Consider the following 19,331-nt stretch of genomic DNA (forward strand, 5'->3'; position numbering starts at 1 on the left):
CGCACGTGAGTGTACTTTTCCCTTTTACACAAAAACAATAATGCTAATTAATAACCTTATCGTTACTTCAAGGGAACATTTAGCCTTGTATTCCTCTTAAAGCATTGACTGCTGACATTAGGAGAAAAAAAAGCATATAGCTTTATATATACACTCACCGAGCACTTTATTAGACTTCTACTGCTGTAGCCTATCCACTTAGAGTTATGATGCGTTGTGTGTTCAGAGATGCTCTTCTGCATACCACTGTTTTAATGTGTGGTTATTTGCATTACTGTCACCTTCCTGTCAGCTGGACCCTTCTCTGGACCCTTCTCCTCTGACGTCTCTCATTAACAAGGCGTTTCTGTCTGCAGAACTGCTGCTCACTGGATGTTTTTTGTTTTTTGCACCATCCTCTGCAAACTCTAGAGACTAGTGTGCGTCAATCATACGCCACAGTCAAAGTCAGTTAGATGACATTTTTTCCCCATTCTGATGGTTGATGTGAACATTAACCGAAGCTCCTGACCCGTATCTACATGATTGTATTCAGTGCGCTGCTACCACACCATTGGCTGATTAAATAATCGCAGGAATAAGTAGGTGTAATAAAGTAAAAATGCTGCTAATAAAGTGCTCTGCGAGTGTATATTGTTACCATCCAAAATTCTAAATATACCGTGATATAAATTTTAGGCCATATCGCCCATCCCCAATTTAAAATTGGCACACAGCGCTCACCTGCAGGAACACTTTGCTGTTGGCCAGGTCAGGCACCTTATCGAAGCACCACGCTGGAAGCACAGAGTAGACTGCCCTCCGGTGTCTACAAACGGTAATGCATGTCAGTGTGAGCGTTTCAATTCATTTCGCCGACGTGTTCGTCCAGAGCGACGTACAGTTGATTAGACTAAGCAGGAAAAAGTCCCCCCTGGAGCGACGCAGGGTTAAGGGCCTTGCTCACGGGCCAAACACTGAGGATCAACCCACCGTACCTCGCAGGTCCCAGTCATGATGGCTGGCCCAAATATAGGGTGTCCCTAAACTGAAGTGCCGGTACTGAACACTCAGCCCTCTCTCTCCTCCTCTCTCCCTCTCTCTCCATCTTTCCCCCTCTCTCTCCCCCTCTTTCTCCTTCCCTCCCCCCCTCTCTCTCCCTCCTTCCCTCTCTCTCGTTCCCTCCCCCCTGTCTCTCCATCTCTCTCCCTCCTTCCCTCTTTCTCTCTCGCTCCCCCTCTCTCCCCATCTCTCTCCCTCTCTCCCTCTCTCCCTCCTTCCCTCTTTCTCTCTCGCTCCCCCTCTCTCCCTCTCTCCCTCCTTCCCTCTTTCTCTCTCGCTCCCCCTCTCTCCCCATCTCTCTCCCCCTCTCTCCCCATCTCTCTCCCTCTCTCCCTCCTTCCCTCTTTCTCTCTCGCTCCCCCTCTCTCCCCCTCACTCCCTCCCCCCCAGCACAGGATGGCAATATAAACCCAGTCCACCCTTCTCACCGGCACAGCAGGAACACAACAAGCAGTCCCAAGCCGAACAGGGCCAGCGTGGTCAGTACCGTGGAGGTGTAGTCATCTTAGGGAGGGGGAAGGAAACAGGATGTTATGGGCCACACAGCAACACATATGGATATTTGGGGAAATATAATCAGAAATATATTTCACAGCAATGCATTCATAAAAATACATACGGCAATATCTGAAAGCGGAAGAAATGTGTAAATTTGCCAAACATACTGTGACATGTTGATTATATTTCATTTTTGATAAGATATTTTATTTCAATTTAGTATTCCACTTTTGTATGGCATGAGAGCAAGCAGCCTGGCTACAAAAGCCTTGAACTGCATACGTACTCTCCCTGTAAAAACCAGTGACAATTACGTTCATAGTCTTATGTTGAGACCGAAATTCTTACTCATGTCACTTCTTTGTTAAATCAGCCAGAGGTGAGCCAGTCTGACCCATGTCAAGCAAACCGTTACTCAACTTAAGCAAAATTTGTACTTTATAGACATACGATTTTAAGACTGAAGTCGGATTTTCAAAAACGCTTGTTATGACAGACATTTTTTCAGTGCTGGAGAATGCACTGAAAAAGTGTAAAAGGGAAATTCGATTTTTTGATTTTAGATCTTTTTTTTCTCTCTCTCTCAAATTAGTTTGTTAGTAACTGCTTGCTTGACAAAATAAGAAATTCTTACCCATTGGCAAATCTTGAAATGAGTCAAACTCTCACCTGTCTTATTTAGCAGTAAGTAATATAATAATTAGACTAAACATAACACTAAAATACTCGTATGAGATTTACTTTCGTGTTTGAAATTGAGATCACGTTACGGTTTCAAACTGACACTCGATGATTTGTCTCCATTGTAGCAACTGCTACCCTCTAATGGCAGATTTGGGCAGATTTGGGGTACCTGTGTGGTGGGGGGGGGGGAGAGGCATGGCAGATTTGGGCAGATTTGGGGTACCTGTGTGGTGGTGGTGGGGGCGGGGGGAGGCATGGCAGATTTGAGCAGATTTGGGGTATCTGTGTGGTGGTGGTGGGGGGGGGGCATGGCAGATTTGGGCAGATTTGGGGTACCTGTGTGGTGGGGGGGGGAGAGAGGCAAGGCAGATTTGGGCAGATTTGGGGTACCTGTGTGGTGGGGGCATGGCAGATTTGAGCAGATTTGGGGGTACCTGTGTGGTGGGGGAGGCATGGCAGATTTGGGCAGATTTGGGGGTTTAACCCTGTTAGCACAGTGACCATACCTGTGTGGTAGTGGGTGGAGAACTGGAGGGTGTTTTCTGATCCCGCTCCTGCCTCAGTCTGGGCGGCGATCCAGAACTGGTACACCTGACCCGGCTGCAGACTGGACACCTGCAGGCTGGTACTGTTCCCATCTACTGTGTGCTCTGAGAGAGAAAGAGAGAGAGGGAGAGAGAGAGAGAGAGAGAGAGAGAGAGGGAGAGAGGGAGAGGGAGAGAGAGAGGGAGGGGGTGTTCATTACCTGCTCTGAGTGTTCAGTACCTGCTCTGAGTGTTCAGGGGTGTTCAGTACCTGCTCTGAGTGTTCAGGGGTATTCATTACCTGTTTATGGGTATTCAGTACCTGCTCTGAGTGTTCAGGGGTATTCAGTACCTGTTTAGGGGTATTCAGTACCTGCTCTGAGTGTTCAGGGGTGTTCAGTACCTGCTCTGAGTGTTCAGCAGTGTTCAGTACCTGCTCTGAGTGTTCAGCGGTGTTCAGTACCTGGGCCGTCTCGCTGTCTCAGTCTGTAGCGCTGGATTACACCCATCCTCTTGTTCAGGGGAATGTGCTGCCATGTCAGAGTGGCGTCAGAGGAGGATAATCTGGAGACCTGGAACTCTGGCACCGCGGGGGGCACTGGGCGGGGCACAGGTGGTGGGGGGGGGGGGGGTTACAGGTGAGTGAGAACGGCACTCAAGAGCCCTGCTCAGCTCCTCTGGCTAAATCCAGTCCTGGTAATTAACTGAACAATTCGTGGGGAAGCCTACAACCTAGTGGCTAAGTGGCTTGACCTGGGCCCAGGAGGTTGGTGGTTCCATTGTAGTCACAGCGGTTGGAACCCTTAAGCAAGGCCTACATTCCAGGAGGGACTGGGCCCTGCTTCGTCTAATCAATTTTGACTAAAGTCGCTTTGGATAAAAGGGTCAGCTAAATAAATGTTCCATTACATTACATTACATTACATTATTGGCATTTTGGCAGACGCTCTTATCCAGAGTGACATGCAGCGGCTTAGACTAAGCAGGAGACAATCCTCCCCTGGAGCAATGCAGGGTTAAGGGCCCGACGGCTGTGCGGACCTTATCGTGGCTACACCGGGGATTAGAACCACCGACCTTGCGGGTCCCAGGCCTTTACCTTAACCACTACGCTACAGGCCGCCCTGCGATGTAATGTAACTGTGATGTAATGTAATAGTTTCTCCAACCCCCCTGCGCAGAGCGTAGGACAAAAACAGCACACGGCACCGGGCTGGTTCACTACTCACCCCCCTGTCGAGTGTACCCAATCACAGACCCAAGCCGGCGGCTGCGACCGCCCGAGACGGCGAACAGTGACAAACTGTACGGGGTGTAGTTCTGAAAGGCACCTGTAGGGGGGGGGGGGGGGGGGGGACACGGACACAGCAGTCACCCGGAGAGTGCCAGGATCACTTCAAACCGAACCGAACTGAAATGAAAAGAACTGAATCGGCCTGTTCTCGCAGATCAGTGAGCAGCGATTATGAAAATGATATCTGACATTGGCAGGCCATTTTCAGCCTCCTCTGCACAGCCATCACAGGGGGCACGGTGATGGCCTAATGCCCACCCCCCACCCATTGGCCATGTCATGGCACACAGGAGAGCTGTCTGGGAAATGACTGCGTACAGCACCTGCAAATTAATCAGTCAGGCCACGCTGAAACTGACGCCACCTCAGGCTCTACACTTATCTAACTGGCCTTTCATGTACACACACACACACACACAGACTCACACACACACACACACACACACACACACAGATACACACACACTCACACACACACACACACACACACAGATACACACACACACACACACACTCTCACACACACACACACACACACACACACAGATACACACACAGATACACACACACACACACACACACACTCACACACACTCTCTCACACACACACACACACACACACACATAGACACATAGACACACACAAACACACTCACACACACAAACACACACAAACACACACACACACACTCACACACACTCACACACACACACACACACACAGACACAGACACAGAGACACACACACACACACACACACTCTCACACTCTCACACTCTCACACTCTCACACTCTCACACTCTCACACACACACACACACACACTCTCACACTCTCACACACACACACACACACACACACACACACACAAACACACACACACACACACGCCAAACACACACACACACACACCAAACATATACACACAGACACACACCGATTCATATACATACAGACACACACACACACGCACACACCGATACATATACACACACACCGATTCATATACATACACAGACAGATACACACACACAAACACATGCCAATACATATACACACACACACACATACACATACACACCGATACATATAAACACACATACACACACGCCAATACATACACACACACACGCACACACGCACACGCACACGCACACACACACATACACATGGACATATACACAGACACACCCACACAAGCGTACAAACACACACCCAGAATCACCTGTCAGAATGATGCTTCTCTGAGTTGTGTTTGCCCTTGTCCAATCAAAACCCTGTGCGACCAGGAGTCCCGCCACTTCCTGTTGGAGCACATACTCCTCTATGGTCTCAGCGAGGGGGGAGGGCAGGTCCCAGGACACAGCAAAGGCACGCCTTTTCATCACCACGGAGACAGAGAGGAGCCCAGGCATTGGGTCACCTGTGAGGATACATCACCATTTCACACAGCGCCTTGTAAGCCACGTCACACTGTCACGGCCCGTCCACACCAGGAACCACACCAAGAACCACAACTATAACTATAACCATTACTATAACCACAACTGTAACTATAACTATAACCACAACCATAATTATAACCATTACTATAACCAGAACTATAACTATAACCACAACTGTAACTATAACTATAACCACAACTATAACTATAACCATGACTATAACCACAACTGTAACTATAACTATAACCACAACCATAACTATAACCATTACTATAACCACAACTATAACTATAACCACAACTGTAACTATAACTATAACCACAACCATAACTATAACCATTACTATAACCACAACTGTAACTATAACTATAACCACAACCATAACTATAACCATTACTATAACCACAACTGTAACTATAACTATAACCACAACCATAACTATAACCATTACTATAACCACAACTGTAACTATAAATATAACCACAACCATAACTATAACCATTACTATAACCACAACTGTAACTATAACTATAACCACAACCATAATTATAAACATTACTATAACCACAACTGTAACTATAACTATAACCACAACCATAACTATAAACATTACTATAACCACAACTGTAACTATAACTATAACCACAACCATAACTATAAACATTACTATAACCACAACTGTAACTATTACTATAACCACAACCATAACTATAAACATTACTATAACCACAACTGTAACTATAACTATAACCACAACCATAACTATAAACATTACTATAACCACAACTGTAACTATAACTATAACCACAACTATAACTATAACCATTACTATAACCACAACTGTAACTATAACTATAACCACAACCATAACTATAACCATTACTATAACCACAACTGTAACTATAAATATAACCACAACCATAACTATAACCATTACTATAACCACAACTGTAACTATAAATATAACCACAACCATAACTATAACCATTACTATAACCACAACTGTAACTATAACTATAACCACAACCGTAACTATAAACATTACTATAACCACAACTGTAACTATAACTATAACCACAACTATAACTATAACCATTACTATAACCACAACTGTAACTATAACTATAACCACAACTATAACTATAACCATTACTATAACCACAACTGTAACTATAACTATAACCACAACTATAACTATAACCATAACTATAACCACAACTATAAACATAACTAGAACCATATCTATAACCATATCTATAACCATATCTATAACCATAATGATGTGAACATCCACACCAAGAACTAGAACTATATCTATAACCATAACAATCTGAGCATCCACACCAAGAACCATAAGAGACATATCCACACCAAGAACTAGAACCCTAAATATAACTATAATGATGTGAACATACACACCAAGAACTAGAACTATATCTATAACCATAACGATCTGAGCATCCACACCAAGAACCATAACTATAACTATAACCATAACTATCAATTTTTGTTCTGGAAAAGTCAGGGACAAAACGACATTACAGGGGCTTACCTGTGGTGGGGAGGGCCAGCAGGGCAGGGCGTGTGCGACCCACAGAGTTTATCGCCGAAATGGTCACAGCCGTGACCCCCAGCAGAGGCAGCGGGAGGCGACAGCACGCCCCGGTGTCATTACTGCCCCCTGCCTGCGCTGTGGTGACATTCAGCACTGTTCTATTGCCCCCACCATGTTCTACTGCCACCTCATATGCCAGCACTGTGCCCCGAGCCTGGGAAAGAGGCAGCTCCTGCATGTGTGTGTGTGTGAGTGTGTGTGTGTAAGTGTGTATGTGTGTGTGTGTGTGTGTGTGTGTGTGTAAGTGTGTGTGTGTGTGTGTGTATATATGTGTGTGTGTGTGTGTGTTTGTGTTTATGTATTTGTGTGTGTAAGTGTGTATATGTGTGTGTGTGTGTTCGTGTTTATGTATTTGTGTGTGTAAGTGTGTGTATATGTGCGTGTGTGTGTGTGTGTATATGTGTGTGTGTGTGTGTGTGTGTGTGTGTGTGTGTGTGTGTGTGAGAGAATGTGTGTGTGTGTGTTTATGTATTTGTGTGTGTAAGTGTGTGTATATGTGTGTGCGTGTTCGTGTTTATGTATTTGTGTGTGCATGTGTGTGTATATGTGTGTGTGTGTGTGTGTTCGTGTTTATGTATTTGTGTGTGTAAGTGTGTGTGTGTGTTCGTGTTTATGTATTTGTGTGTGTAAGTGTGTGTATATGTGTGTGTGTGTGTGTGTGTGTTCGTGTTTATGTATTTGTGTGTAAGTGTGTGTATATGTGTGTATGTGTGTGTGTGTGTGTTTGTGTTTATGTATTTGTGTGTGTATATGTGTGTGTGTGTGTGTGTGTGTGTGCATGTGGGTGTGTGGGGGTGTGTGTGGGAGTGTGTATTTGTGTGTTTGTATATGTGTGTTGGTGGGGGGGGGAGAAGGGATATTTGAGAGGTACACAGAGAGACAGAGACATAAATTAAATATGGTGTCTGTGAGAGATATCATGCTAATCACAGAGAAACTAACATTCAACAGCTAACAGTATATGAACTGTGTACACTACGTAAACTATTATATATGTTCTGTGAAAAATAGAAGCAAGCTTCTGGATATCAGCTGAAAAGTTTACAAAAAAAAATTCTTCTTCTTTTTTTGGGCAAAAAGAGCAGATTTACTGGCAACAAAATGATACCACTTTCTGGATAAGGCCTAAATTGATTGAGAGATGGGAACAGCTTGGGCTACCTTCCAGACTACGGCCTGGTCCGTTTCCCGAGAGTCACTCCACACATCCACAACTCCTACAGGGGCTGAGGGGGAGGGGGGAGTAAGCGAGGGAGAGAGAGAGGGACAGAGAGAGAGAGAGAGAGAGAGTCAGAGAGGGAGGGGAGAGAGAGTCAGAGAGAGATTCACACCCCTTCCCTGTCCTTTGATAGTAATGATTAGGCCTCAAACAGCTGTTAATAAAGAGCATGTGTAAGAGGTGCCACAATGGAGAGAGAGGGGAGAGAGGGGGGGAGAGAGAGAGAGAGAGAGAGAGAGAGAGAGAGAGGGAGAGGGAGAGGGAGAGGGAGAGAGAGAGGGGAGAGAGGGAGAGAGAGAGTGAGAGAGAGAGAGGGGAGAGAGGGAGAGAGAGAGTGAGAGAGAGAGAGAGAGAGAGCGAGAGAGGGGAGAGAGGGAGAGAGAGAGTGAGAGAGAGAGAGAGAGAGAGAGAGAGCGAGGGGGGAGAGAGAAAGTTTGTGCATATCATGTTTGTGCTTTATACATTCATAGAATAAATGATACGTTTTGAGTTTTCTAGAGATACTATTTTTTGGAATTCCTAAAGTATTTACACTCACCGAGCACTTTATTAGGAACATTAATTAACATTAATTAATCTTTTTTACTTTTTTACACCTACTTATTAATGCGATTATCAAATCAACCAATTGTGTGGCAGCAGTGCAATGCAATGTATAAATCATGAAGATACGGGTCAGGAGCTTCAGTTAATGTTCACATCAACCGTCAGAATGGACAAAAAATCTTTGACCATGGAATGATTGTTGGGTGGTTTGAGTATCTCAGAAAAATCCAGTGAGCAGCAGTTCTGCAGACAGAAATCTCTTGTTAATGAGAGACGTCAGAGGAGAATGGCCTGACTGGTCAAAGCTGACAGGAAGTTAACGCAGTAACGCAAATAACCACACATTATACACACAACGCATCATAACTCTAAGTGTACAGGCTACAGCAGTAGAAGTCTAAAAAAATAAGTCTAATAAATACCTAATAAAGTGCTCACTGAGTGTAATTCCAGTTGCCACATCCATGACGTTCTGCAATTGGACGTTCAGCTCAATGCTGTCTTTCCTGCTGAACACATTCACATAACATTTGGGCGCAGCGCATGTGCCCCGGCCTGCTGGGTTGCAGGCCCACCAAACTACATTACCCATGAGCACCGCAGAGTAACCCTTACCGGCCTCGGCGGTTAGCGCAGTGTAATCGTCACTCCAGTCACTCCAGTAACTGCTTCCCGGGCAGGCACAGCACACCCGGAACACGTACGCAGTGAAGGGCTCGGTCCCCTCCAACAGGAACCTGTACTGAGCCACGTATTCTCCCTGCGGTGCACACAGAAAGTGCGCGTACGCACAGCGCTGACGTAAGAACCGTAGTCTCTCTCACGCCATCAGTTCCTCCCTCGCTCTTTCTCGTGAGACTTTCTCGCCACAGTTCCTAGAAAATTCTAACTCGTCTCGAATCACCCGTTCGGCCAGCCGTCTTCTCGACCCGTTGCCATTACAAGAAAGACTTTGCCTCCTTCTGCTTGCTGGGATGTCCTTGTGGCACAGAGCCCAATTACAGGCGAAACGACACATTACATTACATTACATTACATTACATTACATTATTGGCATTTGGCAGACGCTCTTATCCAGAGCTACATACAGTTGATTAGACTAAGCAGGAGACAATCCTCCCCTGGAGCAATGCAGGGTTAAGGGCCTTGCTCAAGGGCCCAACGGCTGTGCGGATCTTATTGTGGCTACACCAGGATTAGAACCACTGACCTTGCGGGTCCCAGTCATTCACCTTAACCACTACACTACAGGCTGCCACACGAGAGGATGCGCCTGCTCTCAGCTTCCCTTTGTGCCTCTGTGATCGATCTCTCTCTTTATCGCGCCCCCCTCTCTCACACACAAACAGACTATCAAGTCTGCACTTCTCAAAGGAATGAGATTCAAGGCAGGCTGGTGACAGATCCCATTCTGGTGTTTTGGGGTTCACCCTGAGCCTCTATAATAATGTGGTGAAAAATAGAAGCAAGTTATATTTTGAGGGCGTATACAACTCGGGATGTTAACGGTCCAAACTGCATTGAGGGTAATGAAGGGTTTTGTGTGATTTTAAATCTTGCAAAAAAGTGTTTGAGCAAGCGTTTTCGTCTTGTAATGAGTCTTAAAACCTCATTTTTATCTCTCGAGTAGAAAATATTAAATTAGAAAATATTTAAGGTATCAGTCGCTTGAGAAGTCAGATTTTCTTACCCCATTGGCAAATCCTGAAATGAATAAAAACTGCCAAACCTCATTTGCAATTATTTTAGCATTATTTAGCAAAAAAAAAAAAAGTTATGTAAATAAGAGTGATTTATATTTAAGAAAGGCCTCACCTCGGTCCAGGAGACCTGGTCGGGCCTGCGGTACTGGGCCTGGCAGCTGATGTCGGGCATGTCGAACCGTGCCAGACACACGAAGTCCCACAGAATCTCCAGGTAAAAGGCATGAGACACGTTCTCGGTGACCACCGGGGGGCGGGGCTTCACTGCTCAGGACGAGAGGCAGAGGCACAAAAAGCGTTTAACTCACTTTAACTCTTCTATGGTTAAAGAGGTAACTAGACCTGACTCTTCTATGGTTAAAGAGGTAACTAGAGGTGACTCTTCTATGGTTAAACAGGCAACTCTAGAGCTGACTCTTCTATGGTTAAAGAGGTAACTCTAGAGCTGACCCTTCCATGGTTAAAGAGGTAACTCTAGAGCTGACCCTTCTATGGTTAAAGAGGTAACTCTAGAGCTGACCCTTCTATGGTTAAAGAGGAAACTCTAGAGGTGACTCTTCTATGGTTAAAGAGGTAACTCTAGAGCTGACCCCTCTATGGTTAAAGAGGAAACTCTAGAGCTGACCCTTCTATGGTTAAAGAGGAAACTCTAGAGCTGACCCTTCTATGGTTTAAAGAGGTAACTCTTCTATGGTTAAAGAGGAAACTAGAGGTGACTCTTCTATGGTTAAAGAGGGAACTAGAGGTGACCCTTCTATGGTTAAAGAGGTAACTCTAGAGCTGACTCTTCTATGGTTAAAGAGGTAACTCTAGAGCTGACTCTTCTATGGTTAAAGAGGTAACTCTAGAGCTGACTCTTCTATGGTTAAACAGGCAACTCTAGAGCTGACTCTTCTATGGTTAAAGAGATAACTCTAGAGCTGACCCTTCCATGGTTAAAGAGGTCACTCTAGAGCTGACCCTTCTATGGTTAAAGAGGTAACTCTAGAGCTGACCCTTCTATGGTTAAAGAGGTAACTCTAGAGCTGACCCTTCTATGGTTAAAGAGGAAACTCTAGAGGTGACTCTTCTATGATTAAAGAGGTAACTCTAGAGCTGACCCCTCTATGGTTAAAGAGGTAACTCTAGAGCTGACCCTTCTATGGTTAAAGAGGAAACTCTAGAGGTGACTCTTCTATGGTTAAAGAGGCAACTCTAGAGCTGACCCTTCTATGGTTTAAAGAGGTAACTCTTCTATGGTTAAAGAGGAAACTAGAGGTGACACTTCTATGGTTAAAGAGGCAACTCTAGAGCTGACTCTTCTATGGTTAAAGAGGTAACTCTAGGGCTGACTCTTCTATGGTTAAAGAGGTAACTCTAGGGCTGACCCTTCCATGGTTAAAGAGGTAACTCTAGACCTGACCCTTCTATGGTTAAAGAGGTAACTCTAGAGCTGACCCTTCTATGGTTAAAGAGGAAACTCTAGAGGTGACTCTTCTATGGTTAAAGAGGTAACTCTAGAGCTGACCCTTCTATGGTTTAAAGAGGTAACTCTTCTATGGTTAAAGAGGAAACTAGAGGTGACACTTCTATGGTTAAAGAGGCAACACTAGAGCTGACTCTTCTATGGTTAAAGAGGTAACTCTAGAGGTAACTCTTCTATGGTTAAAGAGGAAACTAGAGGTGACACTTCTATGGTTAAAGAGGCAACTCTAGAGCTGACTCTTCTATGGTTAAAGAGGTAACTCTAGAGCTAACTCTTCTATGGGTTTTTTTTTTTTTACACAGGTGTGGTCAGTCATCATTCATCTTTCCCACTCCGACGTACCATCTCGTTTTAAGTGACAGCACCTCAGAGATGGGGGGTTATAAGACCCCCAAGGGATTATGTACAGAGGAGAAGAGGCAAGGGTGGCGCGGGGCGGGTCCGGGAACGTACCGACGGCTCCGGTGTTGAAGGAATATTTTTGGGACTGCACAGAGCCCAGGCTGTTGTTGGCGACGACCCATACAGTCATGTCGTTCGCCAGTTGGATGTCTTTGCGTAGGATAGTGGCATTCATGGTTTTGACTGTCATACCGTCCGGAAAGCTGGAACTGCAAACACAATCAGGTTGTGAGATGGAAGGGTACTACACACACACACACACACACACACACCGATGCAACCATGTATTGTATATATGTACACAGAAGCACGTTTCAACAGATTTTTTGGGACCCAGTTAATAATAAACAAGCTTGAGGTGATCATGTTTTATTCCCCATTCTAAAGTACTCCATTTAATTTCCCACAATATACAGGACGCACAGAACTAGCATGCTATCTCAAGTCAGCAGGGCAGTGAGCAGCGGAATGGGAACCCTTAAAGCGTCACCAACAACAAGCATGCTGTCCGCTGCCCTGCCCTGCCCTGCCCTGCCCCTCACCCCTCCAGAGTGGGCTCCCAGTGGAGGGTGTAGATCTCAGGTAGCCTGGCGTGGGTGTCAGGGAGCCGGGCATCTCCTCCAGGGCCCCAGTCACAGTGCAGGTCCGGGATCCCGTCACTGAGGATGTGGCAGCGCGGGGCAGGGGGGGGAGAGGGGGGAGAGGGGGGGTCTGTGGACGGGGAGGGAGCACACACACACACACACACACATACACACACACACACATACACACATACACACATACACACACACACACACACAACACACACAACACACACACATACACACATACACACATACACACACATACACCCACACAACACACACACACACACATACACATACACACACATACACCCACACACACACACACATACACACACACACACATACACACACACACACACATACACACACACACACACACACAGAAAAGAAAACCGGTGAGAACAGGGCAGCCTGTGGCCTTGTGGCTAAGCTGCATGACCTGGGACCTGGAAGGTTGGTGGTTCAGCCACAATAAGATCAGTGGAGCTGTCGTGCCCTTGAACACAGCTACTGGGGGGGGGGGGGGGGGATTGGCCCCTGCTTAGTCTAATCAACCGTAAGTGGCTTTGGATGAAAGTGTCAGGTGCATAACCGTAACGTAATGACAAGAAGAAAAGAAAGAAGAAGAGAGAGGGCCCAAGCCTCACTTCGCATGTTTTTTTTCTCGTTTCTTTTCATCTTTTCACAGTCAACACTGACTTTTCTCTGCTTCTTGGAACAGGCAACCATGGCTGGGGCACACAAACAGGAAACCCGTAAGTTCAGCAACAAATTCTGACAAACGCTCGCGGCAGTTCCTCTCCCCTCTTCTGCTCTCAGTAGCCAAATGACAGAGACAAACCCTGCCAAAACTGTCATCTCCACCCGCCAGTATACAACAAGCCAAGCAAAGTTAAATTCTCCTTCATAACTGCCCCTGTAGGGAAAAACCGGCTTTTCACACTTGTCTCAATACCATGTCCACTTTTTCAAAACACTTCACACATTCACCATATCATTAGACTATGTGAACCAAACTGTGGATATTTTTGCATTGCTTTCATACTAAAGGCATTCAATCACCACTTCTTCCAAAATTCATGAATACCTCTCTCAGTCAGTGTTCACTACCAGCAAATGTTTGTACAAATACAGCACATTTTGCAGACATTTAGATACTCTGTTCAAAACAGTTCACTTTCAGTTCAAAACCCAATAAAATTCTGATCATTGTGGAAGGAAATATGCTGCATTTGGGCAGAAAAATGAAACTATATGCTTGAAATACGTCAGATCATTCTGATTTGAGCAGAAAGTTTATTCAGTTTATTCATTTTTTTTGTTTGCAGCCTTGTTACCATCTAAACAAAAGTGATCATACTTGCATTGAAATGTGCATGTATATAGGGTAAATATAGATGTAGTTGTCACTGAAGAGATTTTTCCGCTATTACTGCTGTATATGTACTGTTGAAACACCTGGCTGTCATTTCAGTGAACAACCTACCCAGGTGTTTGTTGTTTGTGCCCTGTTACCACATATACAAAAGGGGCCACCTTTGGACTGGCATTTGCATTCTTTAGCCTTGGTGGGGAAAATGGATGCAGTCAGAGGTAGAGGAAGAAGACATCGTGGAAGAGCAAGAACAGTTGTGTCTGATGAAATCAGAGCCACAGTCATTGATCATGTGGTAAATCATGGTCTGTCCCTGAGGGAATCAGGTTGAGGGTTCAACCAAACTTGCCTAGATCCACAGTGGTTTCAATAGTGAGGATTTTCAGGCAAACCAACAGGTACTATACAGTATTTACAGCATTCTGACTGAAGGAGTTCAATTGATGTGTATATTACAGCAGTACTGTGATTTGAGAAGTCTCCAGAAAAAGCAGATTTATCAGTGCACATTTGTCTTTGACTCACTACAGGACCCAGCAGTTATCTCACACAGGGGGAAGGAGAAGAATGTTTACGCCTCAACAGGAGGATACAATAGTTGAGATGGTCATTGTCAACACAACATCAGGCTAAGAGAAATACGGAACAACATAATCGCAGACAAGAACATATTTCCAAACATTGACAGTGTAAGCACTACAACCATTTCAAGAGTGCTACAGAAACATCAGAGCAGAATTACTGTATATTGTGAAGATATTGCCATTTGGTATGTATTTGTTATTGATTGTAATGTATGTAATGTATTTTGAGTAATTGATTGTATTGTATTTTTCTTTTCTGAATTACAGTATATTATATCAAAATACAGTAAACCCTCTGAAGAATACTGTTGCTTTTGTGATTCGTTTCTTTATCATATATTGTTTTACATTACTCAGTAAAAATTGTTATTCTGGGTTTCCAATATAGTAAAACATACATTCATTTACAGTTTACTGTAAATTTACTACACTCAGTCATGACATCTATTATGAGAGGCAAACCAACAGATCAAAAGTTCTTTAGCTGCTTGGCTTGAAATATTTGTGTATATATGTATTTAGCAATGCTCCAAGTTGTTTGTGTTCTGTAGTTCATTGAACATTGAGTGACAAAGTAGTCTTATGGGAGAAAGCATATGCTATAGTTATGGGAGCATGAGTCACTTTTGGGTGAAATATTAAGCGTTTTGGTGGTTGAAGTGCATTTTGCACCAAAGGTTAACTGATGTGCTCGAGTGCATGTTTCAAAAGCACACTGGGTGAAGAGTTTTGAAAAAGGGGACATGGTATTGAGACAAGTGTGAAAACGATTGTAAAAAAACTGTAACAGCAGGAAGAAGAGGTAACTCTTCTGCACATCATTCGCAGTATCGTTCTTATTAATGTACCGTACAGAGAGAGGTGTGGAATAGCTTGCCAGGTCATGTAATGGAGGCAGAAACACTGGGGGGTTTTCATGACCAGGCTTGACACGGTGCTAGATACTATTTAGCTTCTGGGAAAACTAAGCAGGAGGTACACTTTAGTGGTTGGAAAATGGGAGCATTGCTGGGCTGAATGGCCTGTTCTTGCCGTTATGTTATGTGATGTGATGTGATGTTATGTGACGTGACGTTACACTACGTTACGCTAGGCTATGCCACGCTCTGCTATGCCATGCTATGCTATGCTATGCTGTGCTATGCTGTGCTATGCTATGCTGTGCTATGCTGTGCTATGCTATGCTATGGTATGTTATGTTAATCCTTAATCCTGAAAAAAGATGGTGGTGATAAAAACAAGGTCTTTTGTGTTTCCGGGCACCAGTCTTTGCAGTAAATACTTTAGATTGATTCAAGCGAGGTAAGGATTTGCCGCTTATTCACTGTGTTCACATGCAGTCTAAAAAAGGATCAAATCATTACATTACATTATTGGCATTTGGCAGACGCTCTTATCCAGAGCGACGTACAGATGATTAGACTAAGCAGGAGACAATCCTCCCCTGGAGCAATGCAGGGTTAAGGGCCTTGCTCAAGGGCCCAACAGCTGTGCGGGTCTTATTGCGGCTATACCGGGATTAGAACCACCAACCTTGGGTGTCCCAGTCATTTACCTTGACCACTACGCTACAGGCCACCCCAAATCAGGCAAAGATGTGGTAGTTTCACATCTCGGGTACAGGATACACCCTAATCAGACTGATTTGGGCAAAGTGCGATTAACGCACCTAGCTTGTGCGATTGATTGACTGTGCCGTGGATACTCCTTAATGAGAGGCCTTTCAGTGTTCTCGCTCGACGGTTGACTCAGTCCAGTCGGAAACTCGCCTGGCAGCGAACATTGGCAGAATGTGACAGTCGTGGTTTCAACACGACGACTCGCTGGCAACTTGCTTTTCTAACGCACGTAACCACTTTGAAACTCATAGTCGAGATATGAACGGGGTGTCATTTAAATTGGCTGCCGTTTTGAAAAAGTATTTTTTTTAAATACGACTGCTCTCGCTGCCTGAGCCACGTCGCCCCCCCCCCCGGAAAGGAACGTCTAAACGGGTTGGAACGTCCCTGAAGATGGCGGACCTCGACTGAGAAAAATATTGCGGCGGTTGGAACGGAGATGACATCGCACTCACAGGCTGTGATGTCGCACGTGGCGTTGGGTCGCGGGCCAGGGCAGGCGAGCTCGCAGCGCAGGTGGAGGCGGGTCCCAGGGCCGGCTGGCACCGTGAAGTAGCCAGCGTCACGGGTGTGGCGATAGGGCAGGAGGAGCTGTCCGTCTGCGACGAGGCGAAGCGATTGGCCCAGGCAACCCGGTGGGGCGGGCTGATTTATGCGACACACTGCGGACAAATTAAGCCCGACGTGGAAAGACTCCAACTGGCAGCTCACGGCCAATCCCAGGGCTGGAGGAAACAGGAGGACACCATTACATCGTCGTTAGGGTCATTCAGCCCCGGCCGAGCCACAATGATTGTCCCATGCTTAGTCTAATCAACTGTAATTCGCGTTGGATAAAAGTGTGAAGCTAAATACCAAATCACAGACGATTATTTGAAGAGCTTATTTTGGACCAGAGGCACAGTGCTGTGTTCCCCCCGTAACATCAGTACGGCCTTCCCTTACCTGGATGACAGACATGGGCGAGGATGAGGAGGAGGAGGAAGAGGAGGAGGACCGCCCGCAGCTCCTCCATGGCTCCCCACACCTGGAAACGGACAGGTGAGGTCACACAGAGGGCTTCAGCCACCCCTGCTTGGGTGAATCCACAGTTTTCGGGAAAGAGGCAAACTGGGTGCAGCAGTGTAGTATATATGGTTAGGACAGAGACCTCAGTTAGTGTCATACGTACGTTGTTACTCGGGCAAAATTTTGATATTATGCATTCAGAGTACTTTTAGGGTGTCTGTCATTTTCATCTCTGAGGAACTGCCCTGCATTTCAGTTTTGCTGGGTTAGGATGTGAAAGCTTTTAGTGTTTATTCATTGACCTTTATTTAAATGAATAAAGTAAGTCGACTGAGCACACGTCCCCTTTTGCAGCAACGTAAAAGTAGCCTGTCGTGCATGTCTTTGTATGGTGGAGCACAAAAGGTACCAAAAAAAAAAAAACAAAAAAAAAAAAAAACAAAGGAACAGAAACTGAATCCAGGCAGCAGCAGAGGGAAGAGACGGTGAATACAGTTCTTCATCCCATATCCTCATCGTCCAAACCGTGTCTCTCTCCCAAAGCCGAAAGCCAGAGAAGGCGTGAGAAGCGCACTGGGGCACAGCGTTAAAAAAAAACCCCCCATGTAAAACCAATGTGAAACCACAACTCACATAGGTCGAGGAATCGCATCCAAAAAAACAGAAACATCATTACCCGTCGCCCACAGGCACCAACGACCCCCGGCGAAGAGCTTAACTCCTCCAAGCCACTCAGCCCCTGAAATGCCATCATCGTCCCGCCACTCACAACAGCGTGTTTCTCAGGGCATAAAGAAGGATTGTGTCACCTAGTCCTGAAGAGGTATGTTGTCAGGCGCACGCTTGGCTGAGGGAGGGGGATTTCCCCGCTATGCAGAGTCCCTGGCCCCCTGGATCATAACCTCGCGTCCTGAGTTAAAAAAAAAAAACATGTGTTTCTGAGAACCGTAGATGTTGCAATATGTGGGGTTTTTTTTTTGGTTTTTTTTGGGGGGGTTGTGTGTGCTTATTTGTCGTTATTTTCCATTACTGTCACCTTCCTGTCAGCGTTGACCAGTCAGAACTGCAGATGTCTGCACACTCTTCTGCATACCACTGTTGTAATATGTGGTTATTTGCGTTACTGTCACCATCCTATCAGCGTTGACCAGTCTGGCCCTTCTCCTCTGACATCTCTCATTAACAAGACGTTTCTGTCAGCAGAACTGCTGCTCACTGGATTTTTTTTTGTTCTTTGCACCATTCATTGCAAAGTCTACAGACTAGTGTGCGTGAAAATCCCAGGAGATCAGCAGTTTCTGAGATTCCCAAACCTGAGACGGGTGCGTGGGGGTTGGACCCAAAATGCACGACTCAGAAACAATAGTAAGATAAAGTCCCGTTAGGGCTTTATTCGGGACGAGTCCCAGGAGCGTAGTCAATACAAACAAAGTCCATACACGAAGATCCAGCCAAACAAATACAAAACGAACAAAAAGCACGGTGCCGAGGGAAGAGGCAATCTCGTAGTCGGTAGGCGTGCGGGGAGGTCCGGTAGCAGGAGAGCAGTCAGCGGGGCAGATGAACAGGCGGACGGCAGGCAGAGGCGTAGTCGTGGGCGAAGCGGGAGTCGAAACCATGAAACAATCAGCGGGGCAAAAGTACATAAACGGTAGGCGGGGACGTAGTCGAAAAACAAAACGAAGGTCACAAAACAGAAATCAATGGTCGATGGTCAGTA

General features: G+C 45.5%; 2 protein-coding genes across 5 annotated transcripts; both read right to left on the bottom strand.

Annotated features, from left to right (window-relative positions):
- Positions 1-6: 6 nt before the first annotated feature.
- Positions 7-16,635, bottom strand: LOC133111707 (interleukin-6 receptor subunit beta-like). 2 transcript variants are annotated; one of them, XM_061222257.1, is made up of 12 exons: positions 12,978-16,635; positions 12,487-12,644; positions 10,681-10,832; positions 9,481-9,625; positions 8,262-8,326; positions 7,038-7,272; positions 5,266-5,463; positions 3,977-4,078; positions 3,211-3,345; positions 2,730-2,873; positions 1,470-1,545; positions 7-808 (listed from the first exon to the last, which is right to left on the bottom strand). In XM_061222257.1, the coding sequence occupies exons 1-12, from the start codon at positions 13,328-13,330 to the stop codon at positions 700-702; spliced, it is 1,872 nt and encodes a 623-aa protein (XP_061078241.1). In that variant the 5' UTR covers positions 13,331-16,635; the 3' UTR covers positions 7-699. The 2 variants fall into 2 exon arrangements, with proteins under 2 accessions (XP_061078241.1, XP_061078250.1); XM_061222266.1 differs by lacking the exon at positions 12,978-16,635 and having other exon boundaries at positions 12,487-12,966.
- A 42-nt stretch (positions 16,636-16,677) lies between these two features.
- Positions 16,678-18,642, bottom strand: LOC133122895 (uncharacterized). Of its 3 annotated transcripts, none has more exons than XM_061233162.1 (3): positions 18,421-18,642; positions 17,549-17,630; positions 16,678-17,328 (listed from the first exon to the last, which is right to left on the bottom strand). In XM_061233162.1, the coding sequence occupies exons 2-3, from the start codon at positions 17,616-17,618 to the stop codon at positions 16,874-16,876; spliced, it is 525 nt and encodes a 174-aa protein (XP_061089146.1). In that variant the 5' UTR covers positions 17,619-17,630; positions 18,421-18,642; the 3' UTR covers positions 16,678-16,873. The 3 variants fall into 3 exon arrangements, with proteins under 3 accessions (XP_061089146.1, XP_061089145.1, XP_061089144.1); XM_061233161.1 differs by having other exon boundaries at positions 18,288-18,642; XM_061233160.1 differs by lacking the exon at positions 18,421-18,642 and having other exon boundaries at positions 17,549-18,279.
- Positions 18,643-19,331: the final 689 nt, after the last annotated feature.

Source organism: Conger conger, chromosome 2 (assembly GCF_963514075.1).
Source record: "Conger conger chromosome 2, fConCon1.1, whole genome shotgun sequence".
In the NCBI taxonomy this organism is placed as follows: Eukaryota; Metazoa; Chordata; class Actinopteri; order Anguilliformes; family Congridae; genus Conger; species Conger conger.

Excerpts from the sequence above, each read along its gene's own strand:
- LOC133122895 (XM_061233160.1), bottom strand. The coding sequence starts at position 17,768 with ATGACACTAACTGAGGTCTCTGTCCTAACCATATATACTACACTGCTG. Across the intron at positions 17,329-17,548 it reads CGCCCATGTCTGTCATCCAG|CCCTGGGATTGGCCGTGAGC; the intron begins GTAAGGGAAGGC and ends TGTTTCCTCCAG.
- LOC133111707 (XM_061222257.1), bottom strand. The coding sequence starts at position 13,330 with ATGTGTGTGTATGTGTATGTGTGTGTGTGTGTGTTGTGTGGGTGTATG. Across the intron at positions 7,273-8,261 it reads ACCAGGCCGTAGTCTGGAAG|GAGCTGCCTCTTTCCCAGGC; the intron begins GTAGCCCAAGCT and ends ACACACATGCAG. Across the intron at positions 3,346-3,976 it reads TGGGTACACTCGACAGGGGG|TGCCCCCCGCGGTGCCAGAG; the intron begins GTGAGTAGTGAA and ends TGCCCCGCCCAG.